This window comes from Leopardus geoffroyi, chromosome C3, assembly GCF_018350155.1.
Source record: "Leopardus geoffroyi isolate Oge1 chromosome C3, O.geoffroyi_Oge1_pat1.0, whole genome shotgun sequence".
Taxonomy (NCBI): domain Eukaryota; kingdom Metazoa; phylum Chordata; class Mammalia; order Carnivora; family Felidae; genus Leopardus; species Leopardus geoffroyi.
Genome location: NC_059338.1, coordinates 109,688,452 through 109,714,891, shown reverse-complemented (window position 1 = coordinate 109,714,891; position 26,440 = coordinate 109,688,452). Strand labels below are relative to the sequence as shown.

At 44.2% G+C, this 26,440-nt stretch overlaps 1 protein-coding gene and 1 pseudogene across 7 annotated transcripts in view; both read left to right on the top strand.

Moving 5' to 3' along the window:
• The window catches only part of MATN2 (matrilin 2), a 136,366-nt gene that overhangs the window by 48,926 nt on the left and 61,000 nt on the right, over window positions 1-26,440 (top strand). For 6 of the 7 annotated variants that reach the window (XM_045454117.1, XM_045454114.1, XM_045454111.1 and 3 more), the window contains exons 4-5: window positions 8,254-8,376; window positions 26,119-26,241. In XM_045454117.1, the coding sequence (XP_045310073.1) occupies window positions 8,254-8,376; window positions 26,119-26,241 (246 nt within the window). The remainder of the gene's footprint in view (window positions 1-8,253; window positions 8,377-26,118; window positions 26,242-26,440) is intronic. The other variant, XM_045454115.1, reaches the window with a different exon arrangement.
• Window positions 9,355-13,532, top strand: LOC123585702 (annotated as a pseudogene).

The window sequence follows — 26,440 nt, the reverse complement described above, 5'->3', positions numbered from 1 at the left end:
AGGAAAGATGGTGTGTTTTGATGTGTTGTTTTTTTTTTTTTTTAATCCCCTGCTGAGAACTAACCTCAAAAAGCAGAGACTCCATTGTTTCTTGACTCTCAAGTCAAAAGATGTACTTAAAAAAATCAATGCCATGAAGGAAAAAAGAACCTTTTTCTCTGCAATGTCTTTTGGAGAGTTTTCAAAAGTGCCGTTTGGCCTGGCACGCAGAAGGGCCGTGTCAATGGGGTGCCATGGCCCAGGTTGCCCGGTAAAACTTCAACCAGTAGAACGTGCTGCAAACATTTTAAGGTTTATGACTTTAAATGACTTCTGCAGAATTTATGTTCCCCTTTTCCTGGAAATATTAAAAAAGAAATTGGTTCCGTGACAGTATTGATGGGTTTATTCATTTGTCTTGGAAAATGTCAATGGAGTTCTTTTATAAGCGCTCTGGATTTATCAGGAAATGGAAAGGCGATATGAGGCTCAGGATGTGGACTTGTGTGAATAAGGACCTTTTCTGTGTGCTTTATGGTCAGGCAGCAAAATTAAAAGGCAGTTTGGATCCTCCGCCCCGCACTTTGTTGTAATCTGGAAGCTTTTAAGAAAATATTGGGATTATGCCATTCGTTCGTTGGTGTGGCCCAAGAACCCAGGCCCCCTGCCTGCCCGGAGGAGACCAGTTTCTCTCCCACCACGTGGCAGGGTTCTGCTGAGCAGACCTGTCAACCGTCTTGACAGGTTGAGGAGGTCCTGAGGCCTCTTTATCAACTGTGCAGTAAAGATTTCAATAACTAATATTTATAAAGCACTTACTCTTCTGTTTTTATATTTGATCCTCACAAAAATCTGGGGGAGGCAACACAATACCATCCCTCCCCCCCTCACACCTTAGTAACTGCTTATGTGAATTCCCCGAGAACATATAGCCAGCAGGTAGTGGGTTCTCCTTCCGAAGCTCTTGCTCATTTCACTCCTCTGCACGCCAGGGGTTATAGATTCCTCTTTTAAGGTAAACCATTTTCTGGTGGCCACCTCCACAGTCCAGCCATGCTGTGTAAACCAACTTTGAGGTTGACATTCACCCCAGAATTTATAGGAAGCTTTGTAGGGTAGGGGAAGAGCAGACCTGAGTCTCAATGTCCCCACCTGCCACCTATATGATACTTAGCAAGTCCGCTTGTCCTGGGCTAGGTACTTTCCCTATGTTCTTCATTTAATACTTATAACAAGCTTATGAGGCAGATGCTGTTATTATTCTCATTTTACAGAAGGGAAAACTGAGGCTTAGAAAGGATAAGCAACTTCAGATAGCAGGATCGGAGATTCCGTTTGCAGTTTCTCTGGCCCAAGCTCTTACCCTACCCTCCACGTGCCAGGCCTGAGGGTTCCAGGCTGGTAGAAAGATGCTGTCATCACAGAGAAGTGGGATGTTGGCTCTCCAAAATGTGCGCCTCAGAGGCCTTGGAGAGGCACCAGGGACTGAGGGAACTCTGGTCAGAGAATACCTGGGTCTCCCTAGGAGCTTCTAGAGAGCTTTAAAAAGGAGATAATAATATTAATAATCATTGCCATTTATTTATTTATTTACTTATTTAAAAATTTTTAACTATTTTTGAGAGGGGCGGGGGGAGAATGTGTGGGGGAGGGGCAGAGAGAGAGGGAGACAGAATCCAAAGCAGACTCCAGGCTCTAAGCTGTCAGCACAGAGCCCGATGCGGGACTGGAACTTATGAACCATGAGATCATGACCTGAGCCGAAGTCAGACGCTTAACCAACTGAACCACCCAGGTGCCCCTAATCATTACCATTTATTGACATTAATATGTTCATGCACTGTTTTGAGCTATTAGCCTACATTAATTCATTTTATTCACACAAGAAACCTGTGAAGTAGGTACTTTTACAATTCTCATTTTACGGAAGGGAAAACTAAGACCCAGAGAGGTTCAATGACTTATCCAAGGTCACACAGCACTGTGGTAGCGTTGAGATGTGAGCCCAGGCATTCTGGCTCAGTGTCCACATCTTGACCATTAGGTGCTACAAAAACTTGAAAGATGAATAGGAGTTTCCTGGCTAACTGAGGGGAGTGCAGTGGGCGACAGCAGTAAGCCAGGAAAGGAAAGATATTTTCACTTGATTTTTCCATTTCATTAAAACAACAGTAACAGCAGCAGCAGCAGCAGCAGCAGCAAAGAACTAGTCCAGATTCTCTCTTAGTTTTATAACCTGCTCAAGAGACACGACCCACGTTTGAAAAATGCTGACGAAGGGGTAGGCAGGAAAGTGGAGGCCATGGTGCAACTAGGGACAAGATTTCAGAGGGAAGAAGGGCTGGGGCTCCTGTGCTTCGAGCAGAGCTGACAAGCTCTGCTTATCTGCGGATCGGGTCGGAGGAGACAGGCAGTCTTCCTGTGTGGCCAGAGACGGTCCTTCATTGTCAAACTAGGAAGAGATTAGGCTCTGGAGCCAGACTGCCCTTGAGTGGGAGACCTGGCTCTGGCTGTCACTGCCTGTGTGGACATGAACTTGGGCACAGCAGCGGCTTTTATCTGCCGGCGGTGAATTCCCACACCAGCCACAGCAAGGCGGAGGCCGCTGAGGTTCCATTCTCAGGCCACCCCTGAGGGCACCAGAGAAACTTGGAGACCAGGTAGCCTGTGAATTGAGGCCCTGTCTACAAGACGACCAAAACCTACACATCCTGGGCTCTGCCATTTTTGCCACCCAGGGAGAGAGGACACTGAATTTAGGCGATGAAAAATGCAGGTCTATCCTGAGCTTTCTGATGACTCATTGTAACCTGGGCGGGGCTGATTTTAAGTAACCTCTTGCTACCTGTTGTATCAGCCAAGCCTGGTATTTGGAGCCTAGAGGCTGGCAGTTCCTACCCTAACAGCCCCACCCCGCCCAGGCCAGGCACAAATTAAGGCTCTAATAGTGTTCCTAAGACACACCTTTCTTCCACCAGCCTGGGCGAAGTCTACACTTTTTATTACAGCCCTTTGGGGCTCTGGTGTTAAGCGGGAGGCCAGATGGATTTCAACAAACGCTCACTCTATGTACCCAGTAATTGTTTCTTTCTAGACCCCCAGTCAGCCCTACCATTCCTTCGATCATTTATGCATCTGTTAATAGGCATTTATGCACATTCATATTTCCTAGTTAAAAAAAAAAAAAAAATCCAGTCCTGGGTGGCTCAGTCGGTTAAGCGTCCAACTTTGGCTCAGGTCGTGATCTCATGGTCTGTGGGTTTGAGCCCTGCGTTGGACTTTGTGCTGACAGCTCAGAGCCTGGAGCCTGCTTTGGATTCTGTGTCTCCCTCTCTCTCTGCCCTCCCCCACTCACGCTCTGTCTCTCTCTCTCTGCCTCTCAAAAATAAATAAACATTAAAAAAAATTTTTTTTTAAATCCAGTCTTGCCAGTGACCTAGTCTGCTGATGAGTGATTGCTTCCCCAGAATACAAGGCCTTGACCCAGTTACAACCTACCAGGCCTTCTGAGAAATGCGTCCACTGCTGGCCAGTGGAGGAGGCAGGACAGTCACCTCCCCTTCAGCACACCACAGAGGCCGGTCCCACGGGATGGCAGGGGTGGGAGGACCCCATTGCTTTTGGGAACACCAATCACTCATCCGTAAAATTTTACACATGGAAAATTTTTACTTTATCTTAGTAAAAAGATTTGAGATTCTTTTGCTTGAAAGTAACCGAAATTCAATTTGAACTAGCTTTTAAGGGGGAGGGGCCGTATCATATTACCCCGTGGAAATAAGTGGAAGAGTAACGAATGACAGTCCCACTTTCTCTCCACCTTCTCCTTCTGCCTCCCGTTCCTGTCTGTTCCATGGGCAGAAAGCATGCACCCTGTCAGCCCCCGACAGGTACCTGCCCTTGGTTTAAGCCTCTGTTCCCTCAGTTCTAGCTCCTGGATGCCAGGAAAGGACTCTGATGGTCACACCCTGTGCTGGTCAGTGGCATCCAGGAGCGGGGCTGCCTCATTCCAACACATGGGCAGCTCCTACAGGTCCCACGCATTTGAAGTCAGAAGGAAGGGCAGTTTGTAGAAAAGGTGGCATGGGAGGGACGCCTGGGTGGCTCAGTCGGTTGAGCGTCCGACTTCGGCTCAGGTCACGATCCCACGGTCCGTGAGTTTGAGCCCCGCGTCGGGCTCTGGGCTGCTGGCTCAGATCCTGGAGCCTGCTTCCGATTCTGTGTCTCCCTCTCTCTCTGACCCTCCCCCGTTCATGCTCTGTCTCTCTCTGTCCCAAAAATAAATAAACGTTAAAAAAAAATTAAAAAAAAAAAAAAAAAAAAGAAAAGGTGGCATGGGGGGTGGTGCTACCCAGACAAAATACTAAGTGTCTGTACTAAGGGTCCCTAGACACCATTCATGACTTTATTCTACAGGTAAAGAAACAGGTCTAAAAGGGCTCCCTAACTTACCTGAACTTCCCTCCCTTGATCAAGGCAGAGCAGAACCGGAATCCAAGTCTTCTGGCTTCTTATCTGGTACGCTTTCCATGATACCAAATCACAGTCTCCTGGTTCTAATTCTTTTACGGCACATGGCCAAAACAAGCCTCTTTTAATTTCCCCATTTGACAGCTGAAGGAAGTGGAGTTTAAGGAAATTAAGTAATTCCTACAAAGTCATACTAAGTTGTGAAGCTGAGCATTCAGGCAGTCTGCTTCTAGAAGCCGCCCTCTTCAACACTGTGCTGCCTGCTGCCCAACAGCTATTTCCTCCGCCTCACATCTCCTGCCCCCTTGTATTGTCTGCCAGGGTCCAGATGAGAAGATGGGCACCGGTCATCACCTGGGCCTCACACCAGTGGATAACTGGTGTGTGGCTGGTTTCCAAACTTGAGACTTACTTCATTACAGAGAGGGACACACTGAAAGTTCTTCAGGAATGCCCCCCGCCCCCCGCCATGCCTGTGGGTAGTTGGGCTCCAGCAGTCTAGGAGAGAAAGAGAACAGTGCACAGCAAATGCATTTTAAAAACAGGATAATGATTTTCCACTCATAAGGCTGTCAAAACTTAACCATTTTGATAATCCCGAGCACTGAGGTTTTTTACTCTCATGCATTGCTGGTGTGAACCAGCTTGCAAGGCAATTAGGCCACGTCTCTTCAAACTAGGATCCAGTCCTAGCAAAACCACCGCACTTGTGCTCAAGGAGATGTATCTGAGAATATGCATCCCAGCGTCAATGCAAGTGAAAATCTGGGAACTGTGCAAATGACGGCTGATGGGGAAATGGCTAAATACAATGAGGAAGAATCATAGGACCGATAGATAAAGCAATTGAAGGGAATAAAACAGATCTAACATATTTGATCAGATCTGAGATATACAGTCAATTCTCATTATTCTCAGTGATTATGTTCTATAAAGTCCTGGTGGATGCTGAATTTGCAAATACTGAACCACGACTCCTGGGGGAAATAGGGAGTTAGGTTCCTACAAGCCTCTAGTCTCCACATTTTTGTTAACTGATCAATACATAAACTGTTCTATGTGTCTAGAGGCACCTTATGTAATACACATGTTGATTCATTAACACTGAGCTCACAGCCAGCAGCACTGCTGTTGAAGCCAGAGCCCGAAATGTATCTAGCGCACCTTTCACCTGTAAGGCGCCTGCTGCCTGCTTGCACCCAGAAGCTCTAGACGCACATCACTAAGCGCGTCACATCAGGAAACGCTAGCACTTCGGCATTCTGCTCGGGGCCGTGTTAAACAGCAAAATCACCCACAAAAAAAGCCCAAAAATCAAAAAACGAGGCACCAAATAGACCTCAAAAAGGACAGTTGTGTACTGTCTGAGAACTGAAACAAGGAGGCCACCTCAGCTGGCAGTGCGCACATCAGGCGACTCAAATTTTTCATGACTGAGCCTGTCTGTGTTGATTTCACTGTGAGTATCGATTTCAGGGTTACAAATACATTTTAGTGAGTAGGCGAGTTCACAAATACGGAATCTGTGAATAATGGGGATCACCTGTTTGCAGCTTCACATCTTAACGTCTTTCACACTGGGGTGCATCTTAGATTCCCTGTAGATAGTATATACATCAGTACAGATAGAATCTGCAGTTAGTGTTGAGTGAAAATCCAAGGTGACGACCACTACGTGTAGGATGAGCTCCCATATATAAAATAAGACAATAAACCACCACACTTCCCAATGCTACATGCGGCTGTGTATGGAGCAGTCCCTAGGACACTGTTCTAAGTATTTTACCATCTTAATTATTTTAACCCTGACAAGGCTCTTATGAGGTAGGAACTATTTTTATCCCTATTTTTTGAGGGGGCTGCAAAGGGAGAGGGGGAGAGAGAATCTTAAGCAAGCTCCATACTCAGTGTGGAGCCCCACGTGGGGCTCGACGTGGGGCTCGATCTCATGACCATGAGATAGTGACCTGAGCCAAAATCAAGAGTCAAACGCTCAACTGACTGGGCCACCCAGGTGCCTCTTATCCCCATTTTATATAAAATGGTTAAGAAAATTGTCCATGGTCACAGAAACATATTTTTTCACACCAAAGCAAAACTGATTGATAGGATTTAACTACTAACTTTCCAAACATTGTTTGTATCTTTTTAAAAAGTTTATTTATTTATTTATTTATTTATTTATTTATGTATTTATTTTTATTCTTTAGGTGTAATTTATTGTCACATTGCCTTACATACAACACCCAGCGCTCATCCCAACAAGTGCCCTCCTCAATGCCCATCACCCACTTTCCCCTCTCCCCCAACCCCCATCAACCCTTAGTTTGTCCTCCTATGGTTTGCCTCCCTCCCTCTCTGTTTGTAACTATTTTTTCCCCTTTCCCTTCCCGCACGGTCTTCTGTTAAGTTTCTCAAGATCCACATACAAGTGAAAACATACGATATCTGTCTTTCTCTGACTGACTTATTTCACTTAGCATAATACCCTCCAGTTCCATCAACTAATGAATGGATAAGTTTATTTATTTTGAGAGAAAGAGAGAGAGCACGTGCGTGTGTGTGCGAGCAAGGGAGGGGCAGAGAGAGAGGGAGAGAAAGAGAATCTCAAGCAGGCTCTGAACTATCAGTGCAGAGCCTGACAGAACCCGTCTCAAGGTTCATACCCCCAAAACCCTGAGATCATGACCTCAGCCGACATCAAGGGTGGGGCGCTTAACCGACTGAGCCACCCAAGTGTCCCCATTATTTGTATCTTAACAGGAGTTAAAACACAGACTATCATAAACTCACAACAATCAATCTTAATTGTATTGTTAAAAATTTTTAAAGTTTTACTGCCCTACTTTATTTATTTCCCACTGTATTTCTTACTTAGAAGTAACCAGACATATATGTTAAGATACACCATCAGTTTCACCAGTTGCTCCGTTTTCCTAAGCACGGGATTAATGAGATTGTTCTTAGCTTTTGAAAGCCTCTTTTATTTGGCCTTCATAAAAATGTATTTCTACATATGGACATCTTTTTTGTTTATGAGAACACTTGCATAACTTGTACTCTGTTTATAATGATGCCTGTTAATTTTAAATATGTTCAAGTTGAATTATATTGAATAAAGTAATAAATTAAGATGTAAAAAAAAAAAAAGAGAGAGAATTTTTATGAGCTCCAGACAGACTTATGCAAGAATTGACATATCTGAAAGCTGAGGTACTTCAGATACTAAATTCAGTAATATTTTAAATTGACAGAAAGATTAAGGAAACATGGAACTTAGGAATGAATTTTTTACTCCAAAATATTGTGTATAACACTTTTGCATATTAAAAGATTGCTCTTGGGATTTACGGCCCCAAAAAATTGTTGGCTCTTACCATATCCTCATTTTATAGCTTTTCCTACAACCCCATTGCTGCCTACTGAAAATCCACATGTTAGCCAAAGCCCCCTCTGGTATCAGCAAACTTTCTGATTCCCCAATTGAGTATTATTAATTGAACCATGAAATTTCTCTTTTTTGTAGATCCTTTTTGACCTATTTTAGTGGATATCGGCAATTTCATATGGCACCTTAGCATCATTTCCCTTTAACCTCCTGTGGCCCGTTATAGATTCCTGGTGGCATTTATCTAGAACTGACTAGTCCAACGAGAGGCTCTGAATCCCCTGGAGGGTAGGGACTGCAACTTGTTTTCCTTTGGGTCCTGCTTTCTCCTTCACAGAAGGTTCTGGGTGAATGTGGGTGGATGAAGTCAGAGAAGGCGTCATCATTGCCTTAACTTGCTGTGTCTTCCCTTACAGTGGTCCACATGTGCAGTATCCTGGAGCATAACTGTGCCCACTTCTGCATCAATACCCCGGGCTCATACGTCTGCAGATGCAGACAAGGATACATTCTCAACTCGGACCAGACTACTTGCAGAAGTAAGATTGCTTTGCTGGTGTATCTGCACTGTCCTCCTCTGCCCTCTGCTCTCTCCTAGGGCCTATTTAATTCATATGTGGCTCCTCGCTTAACCTAGTCATCATCTCCTTAAGGAAAGAAAGGAGGTTTTATAACTGGTGTATTTTGTGTCAACCTCCATCCTCCACCCTGCCATCGTAGTGCTTGGACCAGAGCCAGCACAGCACATAGTAGGCCAGCAGGAGGAGTTTGGAAGACTGTTGGAGGCATCTCCTTAGAAACAGCCTTTTTGAATTCATGAGCTGGTGTCTTTTTCTTCCAACCTGTTCTTTGGGGGAACCACTGGAGAGCCTTTTCATCCACTGTCTCTATGAACTGTATCCTGAGGAATTGTTTCTGTATTTTATTCTCTTCTCTGAAGCATTGACTTAGGATGAGTTATTAACATTGGCTGGGAACGATTATTCCAGTTCTGTTTTAGAGTTGTGCAGTGATCTCCTAGCAGGGATCTAGTAGACCTATAAAGTCTCCTAAATGAAAAAGAAAAAGAAAAAAAAAGGTCAAACAGATTAAAAGTGCGGAGAGAACTCAGATTCTCTTTTTTTTTTTTTTTGGCCAAGCTCCCAAACTAGACAACATACTGACATTTGAACCAGCAAGAGGTAATCTGCCTCTTAGAGGAGAGAATTCCCTATACACTGAGTGTGGTGCCTACATATGTATGTTTTTTTTTTTTTTTTTTTTTTTTTTAATTTTTTTTTTTCAACGTTTATTCATTTTTGGGACAGAGAGAGACAGAGCATGAACGGGGGAGGGGCAGAGAGAGAGGGAGACACAGAATCGGAAACAGGCTCCAGGCTCTGAGCCATCAGCCCAGAGCCTGACGCGGGGCTCGAACTCACGGACCGCGAGATCGTGACCTGGCTGAAGCCGGACGCTTAACCGACTGCGCCACCCAGGCGCCCCGTATATGTATGTTTTTAAGTTGCAAGTAAAGCCACTGTGTTAGCCCATAGACAACCAGGCTACCAAACCAGGCTTACTCAAGATGTGAGGAAAACCAGCGGGGGGACCTTGCTCCTGGCAGCTGAGGCGCGATGTGGTTCGAGATTCTGCCCGGGATCAGTGTCATGGCCGTGTGCTTGGTCATCCCCGGCATAGCCACTGCGCACATCCACAGGTTCTGTAACGGGGGCAAGAAAAAAGGGGTTGCCTTTATTATCCATATCATTGGAGTTTGATGCAAAGAGATAAGCGCATCTCTGGAGTTAATCGTTACCGTGTGTCAAAGGGTTTGGAGAATATTGATTAAAGAAGCCTTTTCCCGACTGATGAAGAATAACTCAGTTATGCTCATCTGCCCTTTCTGGAAGGTTATGCAGTGTATCAATGTAGTACATAATAAAAACAAAACAAGACAAAACAACAACAAAAACAACAACAACAAAAAGATGTGAGGAAGACCGGCCCACACGGAGGCAAATAAAACTCAGCTAATCTGACACGCAGTTCATGCAACACATAATTGTTATTATACCTCATGGTAAGCAATTAAGCATTAATGGAAAGCATCTGCACAAATGGCTGTAATTAGTATCGCATATATAGAGCCAAACCACATTTTCCTGTTTTCTTCCCACTTCATTTTCGGGGTTGTAAATAGCTGGATAGAAGCCTCCTGCCCCCCAAGGTTAGGGAACATCTGCTTGACTCCTCCAGTTCTGTGGCCTCTGGAAACACAAAGCTTCCCAGTGCTATGTGTTCCTGGGCTCCTCCCAGACCTCAGGGTCCCAGATTTTTGAGTGCAGCCTGAATCATCCTGATCTTCTGCTTGAACCTCTGACCCTTCTTGAGTTTCCACAACAAAAATTGCTCACACCCACCGCTCATGGGTTTAATAGAATTCGCTGGGAAAATGGGGGAGCCCTGGCAAGGTCACCTCACACACTGCTCAGCAAACAACCTAAACATCTTTTTTAGACATCCCCCGACCCTCTTCAAGAGCTCCGCCCGCCCCCTTTCCCAGCCTCTTCGGGAGCTCCCCTCTGCAAGGTGTTGCTCTGAAGAATGCTCAGCCTTTCGCCACCTTGCTTACTCCCGTCATGCCCTTCCCTTCTTAGGAACACAAGAAAGTCCTCCCCTTGTCTTCTGCCTCAATGGCCTGCTGCAATCCGGGCATCTGCTGACGTCCATTTTCCATGGGCTGGCTTAGTCAAGTCAGAGGAATTTGGGGACTAGCAAATAAAGAATAAAAAGTCCTCCCCCTAGTGTCATGAGCCAGGCCTTCCCCACACCGGGTTTTGTCAACCCCTGCCTGGTCCCACCTCAAGCCTGGAGACCCCTAGGCTCTCCCCAGTGTTGATCTGTCCTGGGATCCCCACTATAGGAGGAGGGCTGTGGGTGCAAAGAGCATGAAGCAGAAACTGCCTGGGCTTCATACAGACAGGAGCAAGGCGGCCGGGTCAGAGGTTCTCAGGTTCCAGTAACTAAGAGCCACTCAGGAAGCTGACCCCCGGGGTCTCACCCCCAGAGATTCAGAGTCAACAGGTTTAGGGTGGGGCGCAGGAGAATGCATTTTCAGTGAACTTCTGACATGGATTGCTGCCACGCTCTTGAGATCCACTGGCATCAGCAACGGGGGGACCGGAGGAAAAGGCCGGAGTTAAGGGAGAAGAGAAGGAGCTGGAGCCAGGGGACTGCTGTCCCATCTGACCCAGCCCTCCAGTCACCCGGAAGCAGTTAACCTCCCTCCACTGTCAGCACCAGACTTAGCTGAGTAGGTACAGTCATAAAGAGCAGTTATCTCTCTCCCCGCCCCCCCCCCCCCCTTTCTTTCTCTTTCTCAAAGATAATCACTCTTGTCTGCATGTCTGAAATTCTATTTGGGCCAGTGGTATAGTCCACAGACTTCAATTTCAATCTTGACATTCAGGCTGTGCCTGTCTCACGCCAAGCTGATTATTTAAATTCCTTGACTCCACTTCCACAGCCATAAAATGGGAAGGGTGGTGACAAATTCATACCTGTCTCATCAATAAATCCCTGTCAGCCTGTGGTTTGGGTCTGCTGGACAGTTGAAAGTTGTGCCAAGGGAAGGCAGGGCCATACCCCGACTTCTGTTTATGAACGGCTGGCGGGGACCTGCCCCTACCAACACTGAGAGAAGCCAGTGGGCATGGAGAAGAATAAGACACAGTTCTTTCCATTTTTGAGCATATAAGATGTGCCAGGGAGCATGCAAACTACTGGGGGAAAAAATAGTGAATAAAACAGCAGTGTTGCTGCTCACTTTCTTGCATGGGAGTTATTCAAATAAACAACCAAGGTAATTGCAACCAAAAGCAATTGTGTCCCACTCCCAGCTCAGTGTGAGAGGTCAGGTCTAACTATAGCCACTGCACTTATTAAGTGCTCACCATGTTCCAGGAGCTCTCCTGGTGCTTTATATGTGTTATCTCATTTACTTCTGACAATAAGCTCTTAAAGTAGGTTTTATCATTCTCATTTTACAGAGAAGGAAAATAAGGTACTCCCCTCAAAACTTTAGACAGTTTACTCAAGGTCATATGGCTAGTACTATGACCAAACCAGAATCGAAACCCTGTTATGTAGGAGTCCATATTATTAGCTCTTAACCACCATTTGATACTGTCCCATGATCCTTGAGGGCCCCCAGATGGCAGTAGGGCAATCCTGCAACCAGAGAAATTCCTCCAGACCCAGGTTCACAGGTTCGCTGATCCCCAGGGAGACTCAGAACTAATTCAACAGGACTGACAATCAAATGATTGTCGTTCCCCAAGTCCACTGCTGTGACACTGTCACTATACAGAATGATTTGAGAGGACCTCTTAGGCAGTTGCCTTCGGACGCGCACACACACACACACACACACACACACACACACACACACACGCGCGCGCGCGCCCATAGCCACCATTTTTTATTCGTACCTGTTTGTGTGAAGAGAGGAGGCAGACACAACTAATTCAGAGATCCTTCCAGTGGAAATGGGTCCTGGCTGACAGACTTTGAGCTCCCTCTCCCACATAACCCAAGAATTCTGTTCCCTCCTGGTGATGGCACATGTTCACCCACTACCTGGGATACCAGGTTGTTGCAAAGCACCTCCATCCCACCTCCAGACAGTATGGACTAATGCTTGAGCTAAAATCCTACTCTCTGTGATTCCCACCTTTGATCCTATTCTGCCAGCTAAAGCTATATACCAGAAAGTATATTTCCTTTTCTAAATAAAAAGAAAACCCTTTGATTATTGAAGAGTGTCATCCCCCCCACCTCTCATTAATTGTCTCTTTTTCAGGAAGCATAAACACATCTTTAAGTAACTGGGTTTGGGATCTCTTTGTGGTCCAAATTATCCTCTTCCGGACACTACTTGGTCAGTGTCTCAAAATGTGCTCTTCCATTAAAAGAGTAGACCAAGCATATTAAATAAATATTGCCTTCAAAGTTCTGCCCATCTGAGCAATTTGGAAGGTACTGGAAGTCAACGTTGTGGATTCTTCTGTCCTCCAAAATGTCTTTCCCATCTAATACCTCTGTATGAGATATATGGAAAAGTGCTTAGCAGAGTGCATAGCCATAAGGCTCAAGAGAAGTTTATGTCCTTTGCTTTCCCCATTTAAAAAAAAATGGGGGATAAAACCCTCATGAAGTATGCCTGTCTTCACGTGTCTGTTTCCCACCATTCCCCTCCTCTTGAATTCCTTTCCCACTAGTAGGAAAGAACTTTATCTTCTTTCCTTTTCTTTATTTATGTTTTTAAATAAGGAATTTTCCCTCCCTTCTCGAATATTTAATCTATCTGGAAAAATATTGAAAACACAACATTTAGAAATTTTCCTTGGCCAAAAAATGTAAACTGTCTTATCCAGCATTTTTTTCTCTCTCTCTCAAGAACCATATCAAATGCATTTTATTGCTTTCAGTCTTCAGATATGTTCCTGACATTATTTTTTCCAAGCTATGCAAGTGACTTAATAGCGTTTATTTTAGAGTTTAATCGAGGGGCATGATCCAGAAAAACAATCATATTATTGAAAAGAGAAAAGAAAATTATAACCAACATCCTTTATGGATTCAGATGCAAAGATTCTTGAAGACTTAGCAAATGGAATCCATATTTATATACTGTAATCAAGACCAAATGAGGTTTATCCGAAGAATGCAAGTTTGCTTTAACGTTCAAAAAGCAATCAATATAATTCATCATATTTAAAAATGAAAAAGTTTAAAAATAAAAATATTTAAAAATGAAAACATATATAATCATTTCAGTAGATGCAGACAAAGTGTTGGACAATATCCAACACTCATTCATGATAAAAACTCTCAGCAAACTAGCAATAAAAGGGAAATTTCTCAACCTGATAAAGGGTATCTATGAAAAAACCTATCAAATACATCATACTCAAGAGTGAAAGACTAAATGCTTTCCTCCCGAGAGAAGGAGTAAGAGTATATTCATTCTCACCACTTCTCCTCAACACTGTACTGGGGGTCCTAACTGATATCATAATGAAATAAAAAGAAATTAGAAAGTCATACAGAAAAAAGTAAAACTGTCTTTATTCACAGACTATGTGCTTGCTTATGTAGAGAGCTGGTGGAATCTTCAAAAAGCTACTAAAATTAACAAATGAACTTAGCAAGGTTGAAAGATACAAGTCAAGATTCAAAATTATTTGATTGTGTTTTTACATACTGGCAACAAAAGTCAGAAACTGGAAATATGTAAATTAGGGGTAAAGTTTACAAAATTCTGCATGATCTGTACACTGAAAAGTACAAAAGATTTCCACAATAAATTGAAGAAGACCTAAATAAATGGAGAGATATACTGTATGATGGAATGGAAGACTTAATATGGCTCAGATGTCAATTCTTTCCAAATTGATCTATAGATTCAAAGCAATCCTTATCAAAATCCTAGCAGACTTTTTAAGGTGGAAACTGACTATCTGATTCATATATATATATATATGAATCTCATATATATATATATATATATATGAACATGCAAAAGAACTATCATAGTCAAATACAGTCTATTCTTACTATTCATTATTATGTTTTATAAGTCTCTGTGAACATTGAACTAATGATTACTAGATCATTGTTCCTAGAAGAAATACAGGGTTAGGTTCTTGTGAGCTCCTGGTCACAGCATTTCATCAGTGAATACATAACCTTGTTTTGTGTGTGCCTCTATTTATTTTATTATTTTTGGAAATGTTTTATTTGTGTGTGTGTGTGTGTGTGAGAGAGAGAGAGAGAGAGAGAGAGAGAACAAGTGGGGGAGGGGCAGAGAGAGAAGGGACAAAGGATCTGAAGCAGGCTCTGTGGTGACAGCAGTCAGCCTGATGTGGGGTCAGACCTCAAGAACCTCAAGATCATGACCTGAGCTGAAGTTCGATGCTTAACCCACTGAGCCACCCAGGCGCCCCTGTGTGCCTCTTTTGAAGACTCCTTATTGAGTATATATTACTGATTGGTTAACATTGAACTCACAGCTGACAGCACTATTACTCATGCCTTAATGGAGATCATCTAATATACATGTTTTCTTCGCAAGGCATATCACAGCTTTCTTGCATTTAGGAACACTGGACAGCATTTCAGCACTATACCTGAGGGCCATTTTTAAACAGTGAAATCACCAACAACAAGCACAAAAGGCAAAAAACATGGCACTAAATAGAACACAAAAAGAAAGCTTGTGTGTAGTATGAGAGCTAAAACAAGAAGGCAGAGCATTGCCTTTTTTGACCTTAACTGGGAACATATGCATCAAGTAGCTAGAATTTTTACCATTCTGTGCACATACATCAATGGTCATGAAAATGCTGCAAATATTGATTTGTGTTACAAGTAAATTTTAGAAAGTATATTAATTAGCAAATATGGAATCTGCAAATAATGGGATCAATGAAAACTCTAAAAAAAAATAAAGTTGGGGGCTTAAATTACCTGATTTCAAGACTAATTATAAAGTAATAATAAACACAACAGTATGTATAGGTGACATCAATGGACCAGAATATAGTTCAGGAATAGACCCATACACATATGGTGAAATGATTTTTGATAAAAGTGCCAAAGCAATTCATGAGGAAAGAATAATGTCATCAACAAATAGTGCTATAACAATTGGATTGTCACGTGTGAAAAAATGGACCTCATCCCTTACCTCACATCATATATAAAAATTAATTCAAAATTTATTTTAAATCTAAATGTAAGAAGGGAAGCAATTAAATGTCTACATGAAAATGTAGGAAAAAGTTTTCTGATGACCCAGGGTTTGGCAAGGATCTTTTAAATAGGATATAACACAAAAAAACTCAATAAGTTGCACTTCATCAAAATCAAAACATTTACTTTTCAAAATACGCTACTACCAAAATGAAAAGGTGAACGAACCATAGACTGAGATAAAATATTTGCAAAATGTATATCCAACAAAAGACCTTAGAATATATAAAGAAGTCTTAGAACTCAATATTAGGGAAATAACCCAGTCAAAATGGGCAAAAGATTTGAACAGACACTAAGCCAGAGAAGATAGATGGATGGCAAAGAAGCCTGTGAAGACATATTCAACATTATCAGTCATTAGAGAAATGCAAATTAAACCCACAGTGACACGCCACCACGCTTCCACTAGACTGGATAAATTTTGAAATATTGACCCTAAAGTACGTGTTGGCGAAGTTGGCAACAGGAACCGTCATTGTTCCTGGCAGGAATGTAAAATGGTTCATCCGCTTTGGAAAACAGTTTAACAGTTTTCTACAAAGCTAAATATGTACCTACAATATGACCCAGGCATTCAATTCTTAGGTATTTACTGAGAATAAATTAAAGTTTATGTCTCAACAAAGATTTGAACACAAATGGTCACAGCAGCTTTATTTGTAAGAGTCCCAAACTGGAAACAACCCAAATGTCCATCAGTAGGTGAATGGATAACAAATTGTGATATATGCATACAATGTAATGCGACTAGGCAATGAACAGAGTGACTATTGACACATGCAGCAAGCTAGATGAATTTCAAAATAACCATGTTGCATGAAATAAACCAAACAAAAAAAGAATACACACTGTATGATTCCATTTATAGAAAATTTTAGAAAATGGCAACTAATCTATGTGACAGAGAGTAGATTAGTGCTTGCCTGGGACCAGGGGCAGGGGGGCAGGGAGCAAGTAGAGGGATTACCAAGGGGCATGAGGAAACTTTGGGGATCTGGGGGTAATGGATATGTTCATTATCTTGATTATGATGATGATATGTTGACATGTCAAATTTATCAAATTGCATACTCTAAATTTATGCAGTTTATTGTATGTCATTTATGATTCAGTGAAGCTAATATATATAGAGAGAGAAAGTCAGAACAAGGTGGTTTTGGAAGGTGAGTGGTGCTGAGACAAAGCCTGCAAGATAAGAGATTGGAGAGAGAATCATGGAACAATCAGGGGAGGCGTTGTGGAGGAGGGGGTTTTTCTAACAATGCAGGGCTTGTTGTCTTTGAGGGTTCTAACTAGACCAGACGGCCTGTCTGGAAGGGTTTGTTTGGGGCATTGGTGGCGAATGAGGGAAGGAATGTAAGCTGGAACCAATTATGGAGCAATTCGATTCCCAACAGCGGTCTTTGGTGGGTAGGGGCACTGAGCACAGGGTGTCATGGGTAAAACTACCTTGTAGTAAATTGAGTCTAGCAGTAATATATGCGTGGGATTCAAATTAGGTACCGAGTGGGTGGGGAAGTACCATCTACCCATCCATCCATCCACCCACCCTATGTCCATTCACTCATTCATTTATTCATCCAATACTTTTTGGTTCCTTCTAGGGGCCAGGCACTCTTACACGGTGGTGGGAAGAAAATGAGTGTTTCTCTTATATGTCTGAGACCCAAGAAACACTCAGATCTTGCTTTCCCTTGTGCTCCACACGTGTGGAGCAGAAGGTGAAAGATGCCATCAGTTTACAATTCTAATCAGCTCGGTCAGTTCAGTGCACGCTTCCTTATGCCCACAGAATTAATTAGGAGACCATAGCAATAATTCCCACACCAGGGAGGAGTTTATGACATAGCGAGGGGATAAGGGGTGTGGGACGGTCGCATGATTTAGAATGACAGATCACTTCAGAGAAGAAACCTGGCCTTGAGGGAAAACTAGTGAATCTGGGAAGGAGCCCACACAAGTGGTTGGATGCAGCTGGAGAGAGGGGTTAGAGTTCAAGGAAAAAGCCCTGGCTGGATGTGCTTGGTGGTAGCAACTGACCCTGAGAATGGATAAAATCTTGGAGGGAGAGAGAGAGAGAGAGCGTGGAAAGGGAAGGTCAGGGTCTGAGCTTCGGGGCAGCCCACAAGGAGAGCAAGGAGCCAGAGTGGAGGAGCAAGCAGGCTGCGCCCACAAACAGCCAGCCCGCAGCTTCTGAACAAATGGCCTGCCTGGCCCCAGGCTCTGCTAGGACCGCCCTGAGCAGAAGAGGAGGACTGCTGAGCAGAGGGAGTGCGGTCACGGAGCTTCCTCTCCACCCTGGCTGCTGGGCCCCGGAACTCGGAGAGGGTTCCGTGCAGTCTGCTCACCCTCTGGCTGGGCCAGGCTACAGGGTTAAAAAAACAAAGAAGAAGAAGAAAAGAAAGGAATCTGGGGTGAGTAGCGTTCTCATGGGAGAATTGAGTTAACTGCATGTGAGCAGAGAGCCGGCCATTGGGAAAGGATGACCACACATCAGGGGAAAGCGAGTTTGAAGCTCATAGAGCTGCTTTTCTGCTTTCCTCTTTTCACAAGCACCTAGAAAAGTGGTTCTCAGAGTGGCCCCCCAGACAGCAGCTCAGCTTTGCAGGGAAACTGGTTAGAAATGCAAACTCCCAGGCCTGACCCTAGTGCTACCAAATCAGGGATTCTGGGGTGGGACCTAGGAATGTGTGTTTCGGGGGCACCTAGGTGGCTCAGTCCATTCATCGTCCGACTCTTGATTTCGGCTCAGGTCACGATCTCATGGTTCGTGGGTTTGAGCCCCGCATTGGGCTCCCTGCTGACAGTGCAGATCCTGCTTGGGATTCTCTCTCTCTCTCAAAATAAATAAATAAACTTAAAACACACATTCCTTTTTTTTTTTTTTTTTTAACAAGCCCTTCGGGAAATTCTGATGTAAACTCAAGTTTAAAAACCACTGACCTACGCACTTTGAACTAAATCTCTCCCTGAGAGGCTCCACTCAGTAAGGAATTTATATTAAGAACGTGATGATGTGACAGCCGTTTGGAAATTGCAAAGTGCTCTATAAGAATAGGGCATTACTTGTGCATGTTTATTTATTTTGATCAACCTCATTCGGTCAGATTTACTTACGTGTTAAGGCTTTATTTGGGGGGATATCCCTTTAAGAGAATGAAAATTCTGTGAGTGAATAGGAGGACTGATTGAAAACTAATTCAGCTCTTGGGGAGAGATGGATTCGAGGCACAGCTGGGGTTTGCCCAAAAGGACAGGTTTGTTTTTCTCAGTGACATTGGGTTTGTTTTGTTTCTTCCAGCGTAGAAGCACAAGGCTGATGACTCACATGGACTGTTGAAAGTCTTAAAATCCGAACTGCAGCTGTCAAAATAAGATTAGTGCTTTCAGGCACCATGAAAGAAGGGGGATGGTCCTTGAAACACAGGCTTCGGTTTGTGGAGTCTTAACTCTGGAAGGGCTTCAGATTGGTGCAGGCAGAACCCCATTGTTTCCCACTTGAGTGAAGTAACAGCCCTAATAATACATTTCTCTTCTCTCTTGCTGCGAAAGATAACTTCTGATTTCTACATCTCAGGCTAAATAACAGCAGGAGCTGTTTGAAAAGTGGAACGTGTCTTTAAAGGTGTTCATTTTGCTTTAGCTCCAAACTAGCTTAAACTGTCGTTGGTGTGAACAGCATGCAGTGTGGCTTGTCTCAAACTCTGAAAAGCCAGTAAAAACCCTTTGATTTCGCCTGGCATGATGTCAGCCACAGCAGCCACAGTCTTTGTCCCGTGCTTCTCGTCCAGTGTAACCAGATGGGAGGTTTTCCAAGTTCTCCAGCCAAGGCACAGCGCCAGGGTTTCGAGAGCACAAACTAAGGAAGGCACTTAAATCTAGAGTGCGTGCGTGCCTCGGCGCAAACACTAGGGTTGGATTTGAGCACAACTGTGGGGCTCTTACTTATCAAACCCTCAGTGATTTATCTCACCTGGGAAGACTGAGCAGCTGAAGTTAGCATCGCTCCCTGTAATTCACAAGGAACTAAAAGAAGCAAGTAAATTCTGTCAGCCCTGTGCTAATGATCTCCCTCTGGTAAGGCATTGCTTGCGTTTGGTGAGATCTTTTGTTATAAAATTCACAATTGTCTACTTTGCCGTATCAGATCAATTCAGCAGAGAGTTCACAAACCACAGCTTAATCAAAGATACGTTGACATTATTTAAAGAAATCTGAATCTGGGGCGCCTGGGTGGCGCAGTCGGTTAAGCGTCCGACTTCAGCCAGGTCACGATCTCGCTGTCCGTGAGTTCAAGCTCCGCGTCGGGCTCTGGGCTGATGGCTCAGAGCCTGGAGCCTGTTTCGGATTCTGCGTCTCCCTCTCTCTCTGCCCCTCCCCCGTTCATGCTCTGTCTCTCTCTGTCCCAAAAATAAATAAACGTTGAAAAAAAAAATTAAAAAAAAAAAAAAGAAATCTGAATCTATGTCTGGGTGTGGAATTTTCACAGGCACCCATAAAGTGACACTATATTGCAGTTGTGATGTAGGCAAAATTCTCAGTGAGACCACCTTCTGGCCACACAATATAAAACAGAAGTTCCCTTCTTTCCACATGCCCTACTCCCTTTTCCTGCTAATTTTGTTTGGCAGCACTTAAGAGATCTAACATACGGTTTTACCTGTTTATTTTATGTCTGGCCCCTATCAGTGGTGTGCTGGCAGATGTTTAACAACCAGATCTGCAGGGGGAAAATGCTCTGGTTTCTAATGTTCACTGACTCCTGTGGTGTAAATACTGACACCGTGGCCGATTTCAAGCCACCTGCCTGGCCTTGCTGACTACAGAGTAGGGGAGAGGTTGGCACTATCTGTCATGGGGGCTAGTGGGAGCTGGCCCCCTACACACCACTGGCTCCCCATTTGAATATTGGCTCCGTGGGCACAGAGATCAACTGATAGATTTTTTACCTCTTTCATTCACTGTTATTTTCCCAATACTTTGAACAGTTTGACAAATGGATGAATCAATGCAATCATCCAGATATTTTTTTAGTTTGTATTTATTTAAAAAATTTTTTTAATGTTTATTTATTTTTGAGAGAGAGACAGATCTTTAACAGGGGAGAGGCAGAGAGAGAGGGAGACACGGAATCCAAAGCAGGCTCCAGGCTCTGAGCTGTCAGCACAGCCCAGTGCAGGGTTCGAACCCATGAACAGTGAGATCGTGACCTGAGCTGAAGTCTGACGCTCAACCAACTGAGCCACCCAGGTGCCCCTCAAATATATTTTTAAAAATTGACCATCTGCCAGACACCGTGCTAGATATTTGAGCTGGAGGGCTGAGCAAAGTAAGCCCTGCCCTCAGACGGTAGGGAAAATAGGATTCAGTAATCATTGTAAGTGGAGTGTTAAATTGTGGTTGTGGAGATCATGAGGGAGAACTTGACCTCTAATGGGGAGCAGTCAAATAAGAGCCACCTGAGTACTCCAGGCTGGTGGCGGTCAAGTCCAATCAACAGATGTCCACTATGCACCTGCTGTGTGAAATGCATGGTATTATACAGGCATCCGGAGGAACTCCCAGGCTAATCCTGTCCCTCTCAGAGTTTTCAGCCGAGGTAAGATTGATGAGGGAGAAATACCTGACAACCCCATGCTTATGTAGCACGGACATGGGTTCATTCTCTCATTCGTAAGTCTTTACCGAGCCAGGCACCGTGCTAGGTACAGGGATGCAGCAGATAACAAGGCCGCCAGTTCCTTAGCTGTCGTGACCACACTGGCATCTGCAGCTGGGGGCCGGCTCCCAGATGTCACTGCACTCTGGGCCCCCTTCTGGTATGGGAACACCTCTGTCTGAGGACAGGGAGAGGTAGAGGCTCAGGAGGAATTTTGTTCCCATGATACTCATCCTGCCAGGATCCCGTTTCTGATGGAAGAGAGTATTTTTAGGACTCTAGGAGCATCCCTGTTGGGAGGCAGGGAGTGTGGGCCCTTGTCACTCTTCTTTCAGCAGATGAACACTTACGGAGCACCAAGCACACGCGCTAGGACAGTGGGCAAGGCTCTGGGAAATCAGTGAGTCAGATCAGCTCACATTCCAGCGGGGCAGGCAGACGTGATCAGGTCCTTCCAATACCATTGGATAAATGCGTAAGCGCTGGAGTGGCTCCCAGAGGAAGGAGCCTTTAAGCCCAGCCAACCTGGAGAAGGCTTCTTAGAGGAGGCGACATTTGACTGAAGTCATGAGCCATGATGAGGGTCGCCAGGTAGAGAAGGCTTGGAAGGATCATGGGAACTCTGAATTCAGTGCTTCTCCCATCCCTCATGGTTTTATTACCCTTCAGTGAAACCCTCCGGCTGTGAGAAAAAGAAGCACTGTTTTTCAAAAGCATCAGGAGTCATTCAAAAATATCTGTGTTTGTTTCAAATGGAAGTGACCACTGCCAGAAAAACAATGTTGTTTTGTCAGAGCCTAGTCTGCATGTATTCCTTTGTCTTTGTTGAATTAAGTTAATCCCTCAAAGATTTCCCTGGGGACGGTGCAGATCACCAGTGGCCATAAATCCCAACATTATAAAAACATTATGAAAGTACAATACACACGAAGCCAACTGGCAAGCTTGCTCTTTGTGGGGCCGGACTTCTGGAATGTGAGTGATAAGCCTCCTGTTCCTACCACACTCCGTGCCCTCACGTAGTGTCTGCGATTCTGTCAGCCACTTTGGAGAGGGAACCAAGGACAGCGGTAATCCTGAGATTGGTTTAAAAGAGGAAACTCAGCCTCACAGTCTCCGTTAATAAAGGGGGGAGACTGGCCCCTGGGTCTGGGCACCTTCCACTCGGATGATTGTAAGGGACTTTGTATCCAGTTCGATGACACTCAACCCGGCTGCACGCTGCAGTTATTTGGGGAGCTTTCGTGAACCCTGCTGCCTGCATTCCACCCTGGCCAGTCTGGCTTAAGGAGCGGGGTGCCCTGGGCATCAGGGTTTTCTAAAGGTCCCCAGGTGGTTCTGATGGGTAGCCAAGGTCGGACGCTGCCGCTCCTGTAGACTGGATCTTGCAGTTATTCACAGGCCGTTCTTGGGTGTCCCAGCCCTGTCCCAAAAGAAATATGCATTGCCTCTCTACCTACCCTCTGGGGAGAGGTCTTTTGGAAAAAAAGATGGTTGCTTCAAGCTCCTGGTTCCTTGCTTTCAAAATGCTGCTTTCAGAGGGGTTCTTTTGTAGCATGTTGGGGTTTTTTCTTTTCATTATTATAAAAGCTCCTGTTAGAAACTCTTGTTAGAAAACTTGAAAGCAGATCATTATAAGAGCCTAAAAATCACCTGTACTCCCACTATTCCTTTGTAACCGCTATTAGGTGGGGTTCCTGCTAGATACCAAAGGAGGCAAAGCAGCAGCTAGAGCAGAGAAGGGAGACCCAGGTGAAGAAGCTCATGCCCCCTCACTTTAGAGAGGGACTTGGGATTTGGGGGGTAGGTTGTTCCAGTGTGTTGGGGTGACATTTTCCAGTCATGAGGCTTTTGTGCAGGCACTGTCTCATCCCCACTAGGGAGCTTAGAGTGTAGCAAGGGCAACAGTAAATACACGGCTACTTAAATGCCTACGCAATTGGGGCACCTGGGTGGCTCAGTCGGTTAAGCGTCCGACTTCGGCTCAGGTCATGATCTCGCGGTCTGTGAGTTCAAGCCCCGCGTCGGGCTCTGTGCTGACTGCTCAGAGCCTGGAGCCTGTTTCAGATTCTGTGTCTCCCTCTCTCTCTGACCCTCCCCCGTTCATGCTCTGTCTCTCTCTGTCTCAAAAATAAATAAACGTTAAAAAAATTTTTATAAAAATAAAAAATAAATAAATAAATGCCTACGCAATTAACATTGTGATACATGCCAAGGGGAAGAGTGCAGGTCTGCACTGACAGCCTATAGGGGAGGCGGAAAACTCTGGCCCTGAAGAACAAGCGAAGGTCCTCATATCAGGAGGTTAATTTTTCCATCCGTGTGCAGACAGACCAGAGCTATTTCGGCATGGAATTAAAAAACAAACAAATAAGCAAACAAAAAAACCTACTGCTGTTCCCAAACAAAGCAGTGATTTTATTTAACAGCTAGAAGTCCTCTAAGTTTCCCAGAGCCGAAGAAGCTGCCAGATCCCTCCTTCTAAAGGACAACCCAGGTGGCATTGCCCTCTCTCTCTTTTGATGGATTTTACCCTGACTGGTACCCATCACCTGCTTAATCGGCTTGGACTTCTCAGCCTACCTTCCAGCCCTCTGCCATCTGGTGTCAGTTGTCCTTCTGATCCCCCCTCCTGCTACTTCCCTTGGAATTCTCAGCATGGGATTTAGCTACCAGAACTGTCCTACTTTCCTCATTTCTGCACATTCACTCATACTGCTCCCTCGGCCCATAGTACCTTTCCCGTTTTCCATTCTCTCGCCTATACCTGCCAGCCTTTTCCAGTCTACCCTTGACGATGGGGCTAGTTTATTCTACCTCAGGACCTTTGCATTTGCCGTTCTTTCAGTCAGAAATGCTCTTCCCAGAGCTTCATGTTACCCTTAGAATACAAGCTGGGTGACAGCAGGAACTCCTTCCTCTGTTTGGTTCACCACTGTATCCCCAGGGCCTGGGACACTGTAGGTGCTTCATTTATTGATAAATGAAGAGTATCGGGTGATTCAGATTTTTCTTAGGTCTCTAGCTTAGGCTTGTAACTTAACTGTAGGTTTTATCATTCTTTAATGATTCACTATGATTTTTACATGAGCTGAAGTTTTTTCTGGTTATTGGTGTTTTTCTTCTATCTAAATCCAATGGAACTCTCGATTGGAGTTCCCAATTGGAAATCTAAGGTAAAATATACTGGTAATAGAAGAATTTGCATCTATAATTTTCTTCATCTACTTTATTGATTTGAGAATGAAAATACTTCTTTTTTTTTTTTTAATTTTTTTTTCAACGTTTATTTATTTTGGGGACAGAGAGAGACAGAGTATGAACGGGGGAGGGGCAGAGAGAGAGGAAGACACAGAATCGGAAACAGGCTCCAGGCTCAGAGCCATCAGCCCAGAGCCCGACGCGGGGCTCGAACTCACGGACCGTGAGATCGTGACCTGGCTGAAGTCAGACGCTTAACCGACTGCACCACCCAGGCGCCCCGAAAATACTTCTTTTTAGCACTTGAAAGCCCGAGTCCTTATTTGTGGAATATTAGGCATAAGCCTTTTTTTTTAATGTTAAGAAGCAGATTTTATTTTAAAAAATTACTTAATGCGTTTAATAGAGGTGATGAATCAATCAGCTTTTATCTTTTTATCAATTTTATATATTTATCTAAAAGCATAATAAATAATACAACTCAGTGACACAGGTGATTACATTGAAGTGTAGCCATTGGATTGATTCAGGGATCAATCAGGCTTTCTAGTTAATTGAGTTTTTATTGTAGCTTTCATAGTGATAACTTTTAACCAGAGAAAACTCTTTTTAATATATTCAATTTCTTTAATGCTCTTTGATTTTCTTCAGCTTTAATGGTAAAGTCACTGGAAGAGCTAGTTAAGAAACCAAGGCATTCTCCTAGCTGAGAAGTAATGTTTATCGGGTCAGCCTATTTGTGCAAAGGAGAGACTGAGTCAGCGATGGATTGAAAATGCCTTGAACCTTTTCATCCTCTGATATACTTTTAGTTTCACTGCAGCAAATGCATTCCTGTGAGTGCATTCTTACATTGCATTTGTGTGAAACCCCAGGGCTCAGCACTTTGTGGACGCATAATAAATACTTGACCGACGTAGGCTCACTAATAACCATACATCCATTTATCCCTAGTAATCTTTGTTACCTCTACCTAACCTCCTTTGGCTTCGCCTTTTCCTCGTGTGTTGCTGGCGTGAATAAATAAAGCTCAAGGAGGATTTCCAAAGATTGTTCTGGTAGACAAATGGAATGAGGAGAAGTACGTCCAAAAAGACAGATGTAGAATTGGGACCTGCCATTTTTTGGGTGGAATGACAGGTCTTCCCACTGTGCTCTCTCTCAGCTTCCCCATCTGCAAAATGTCAAAGACAGCGCAGATTATCTCCTGTAAACCAGTGAGACTGTGATTACAAAGCATTTTCGTTCTCGAAGAACAGGAGTGGTACTTGGTGCTGACCGGTACAGATGCCTGCTCATGATAACTTCTAGTTCTCGGGAACCATCGGAATGCTTCAGAGCACTTTCACGAACATGAGGAAAAGACAAACCTGATGTTAATTCGAAATTATTCAATGCATTTAATAGAAGTGAATGATTCCAACTTTGAAAGATCTGTTTTTATTTACACATAAAAATCCACCGAAATGTTAATCGTGGTTGCCTCTGGATGGTAGGATTACAGTTATTCAATACGTTAAAGGTTATTCCGAAGGTTATTTTAGCAAGTGCTTGTTGTCTGGCCACGCGCGGAGGGCGGAGGGTCACGGAGGTGTCTTCTGACAGTGTGACTTTGCCCCAGTCCAGGATCTCTGTGCGGCAGAGGACCACGGCTGTGAACAGCTCTGCGTGAATGTGCTGGGCTCCTTTGTCTGCCAGTGTTACAGCGGCTTCATGCTGGCCGAGGACGGGAAGAGATGCGTGGGTGAGTATTCGTCTGCCTCGTTCCATGAGGAAGGGCAAGTTGAGCACCGTGAGGAGGGAAGGGGAGCCCCCCAGGGACCCAGCTGCTCTCTTTTGAGTTTCAACAAAGTGCTCAGGTGTCTGGCCCAGTTTTGGTCAGAATGCGAACTCTGAAGACTTCATTTAGGGCTGCAGCTGGCATTTTCTCCTACTGGGTCCTC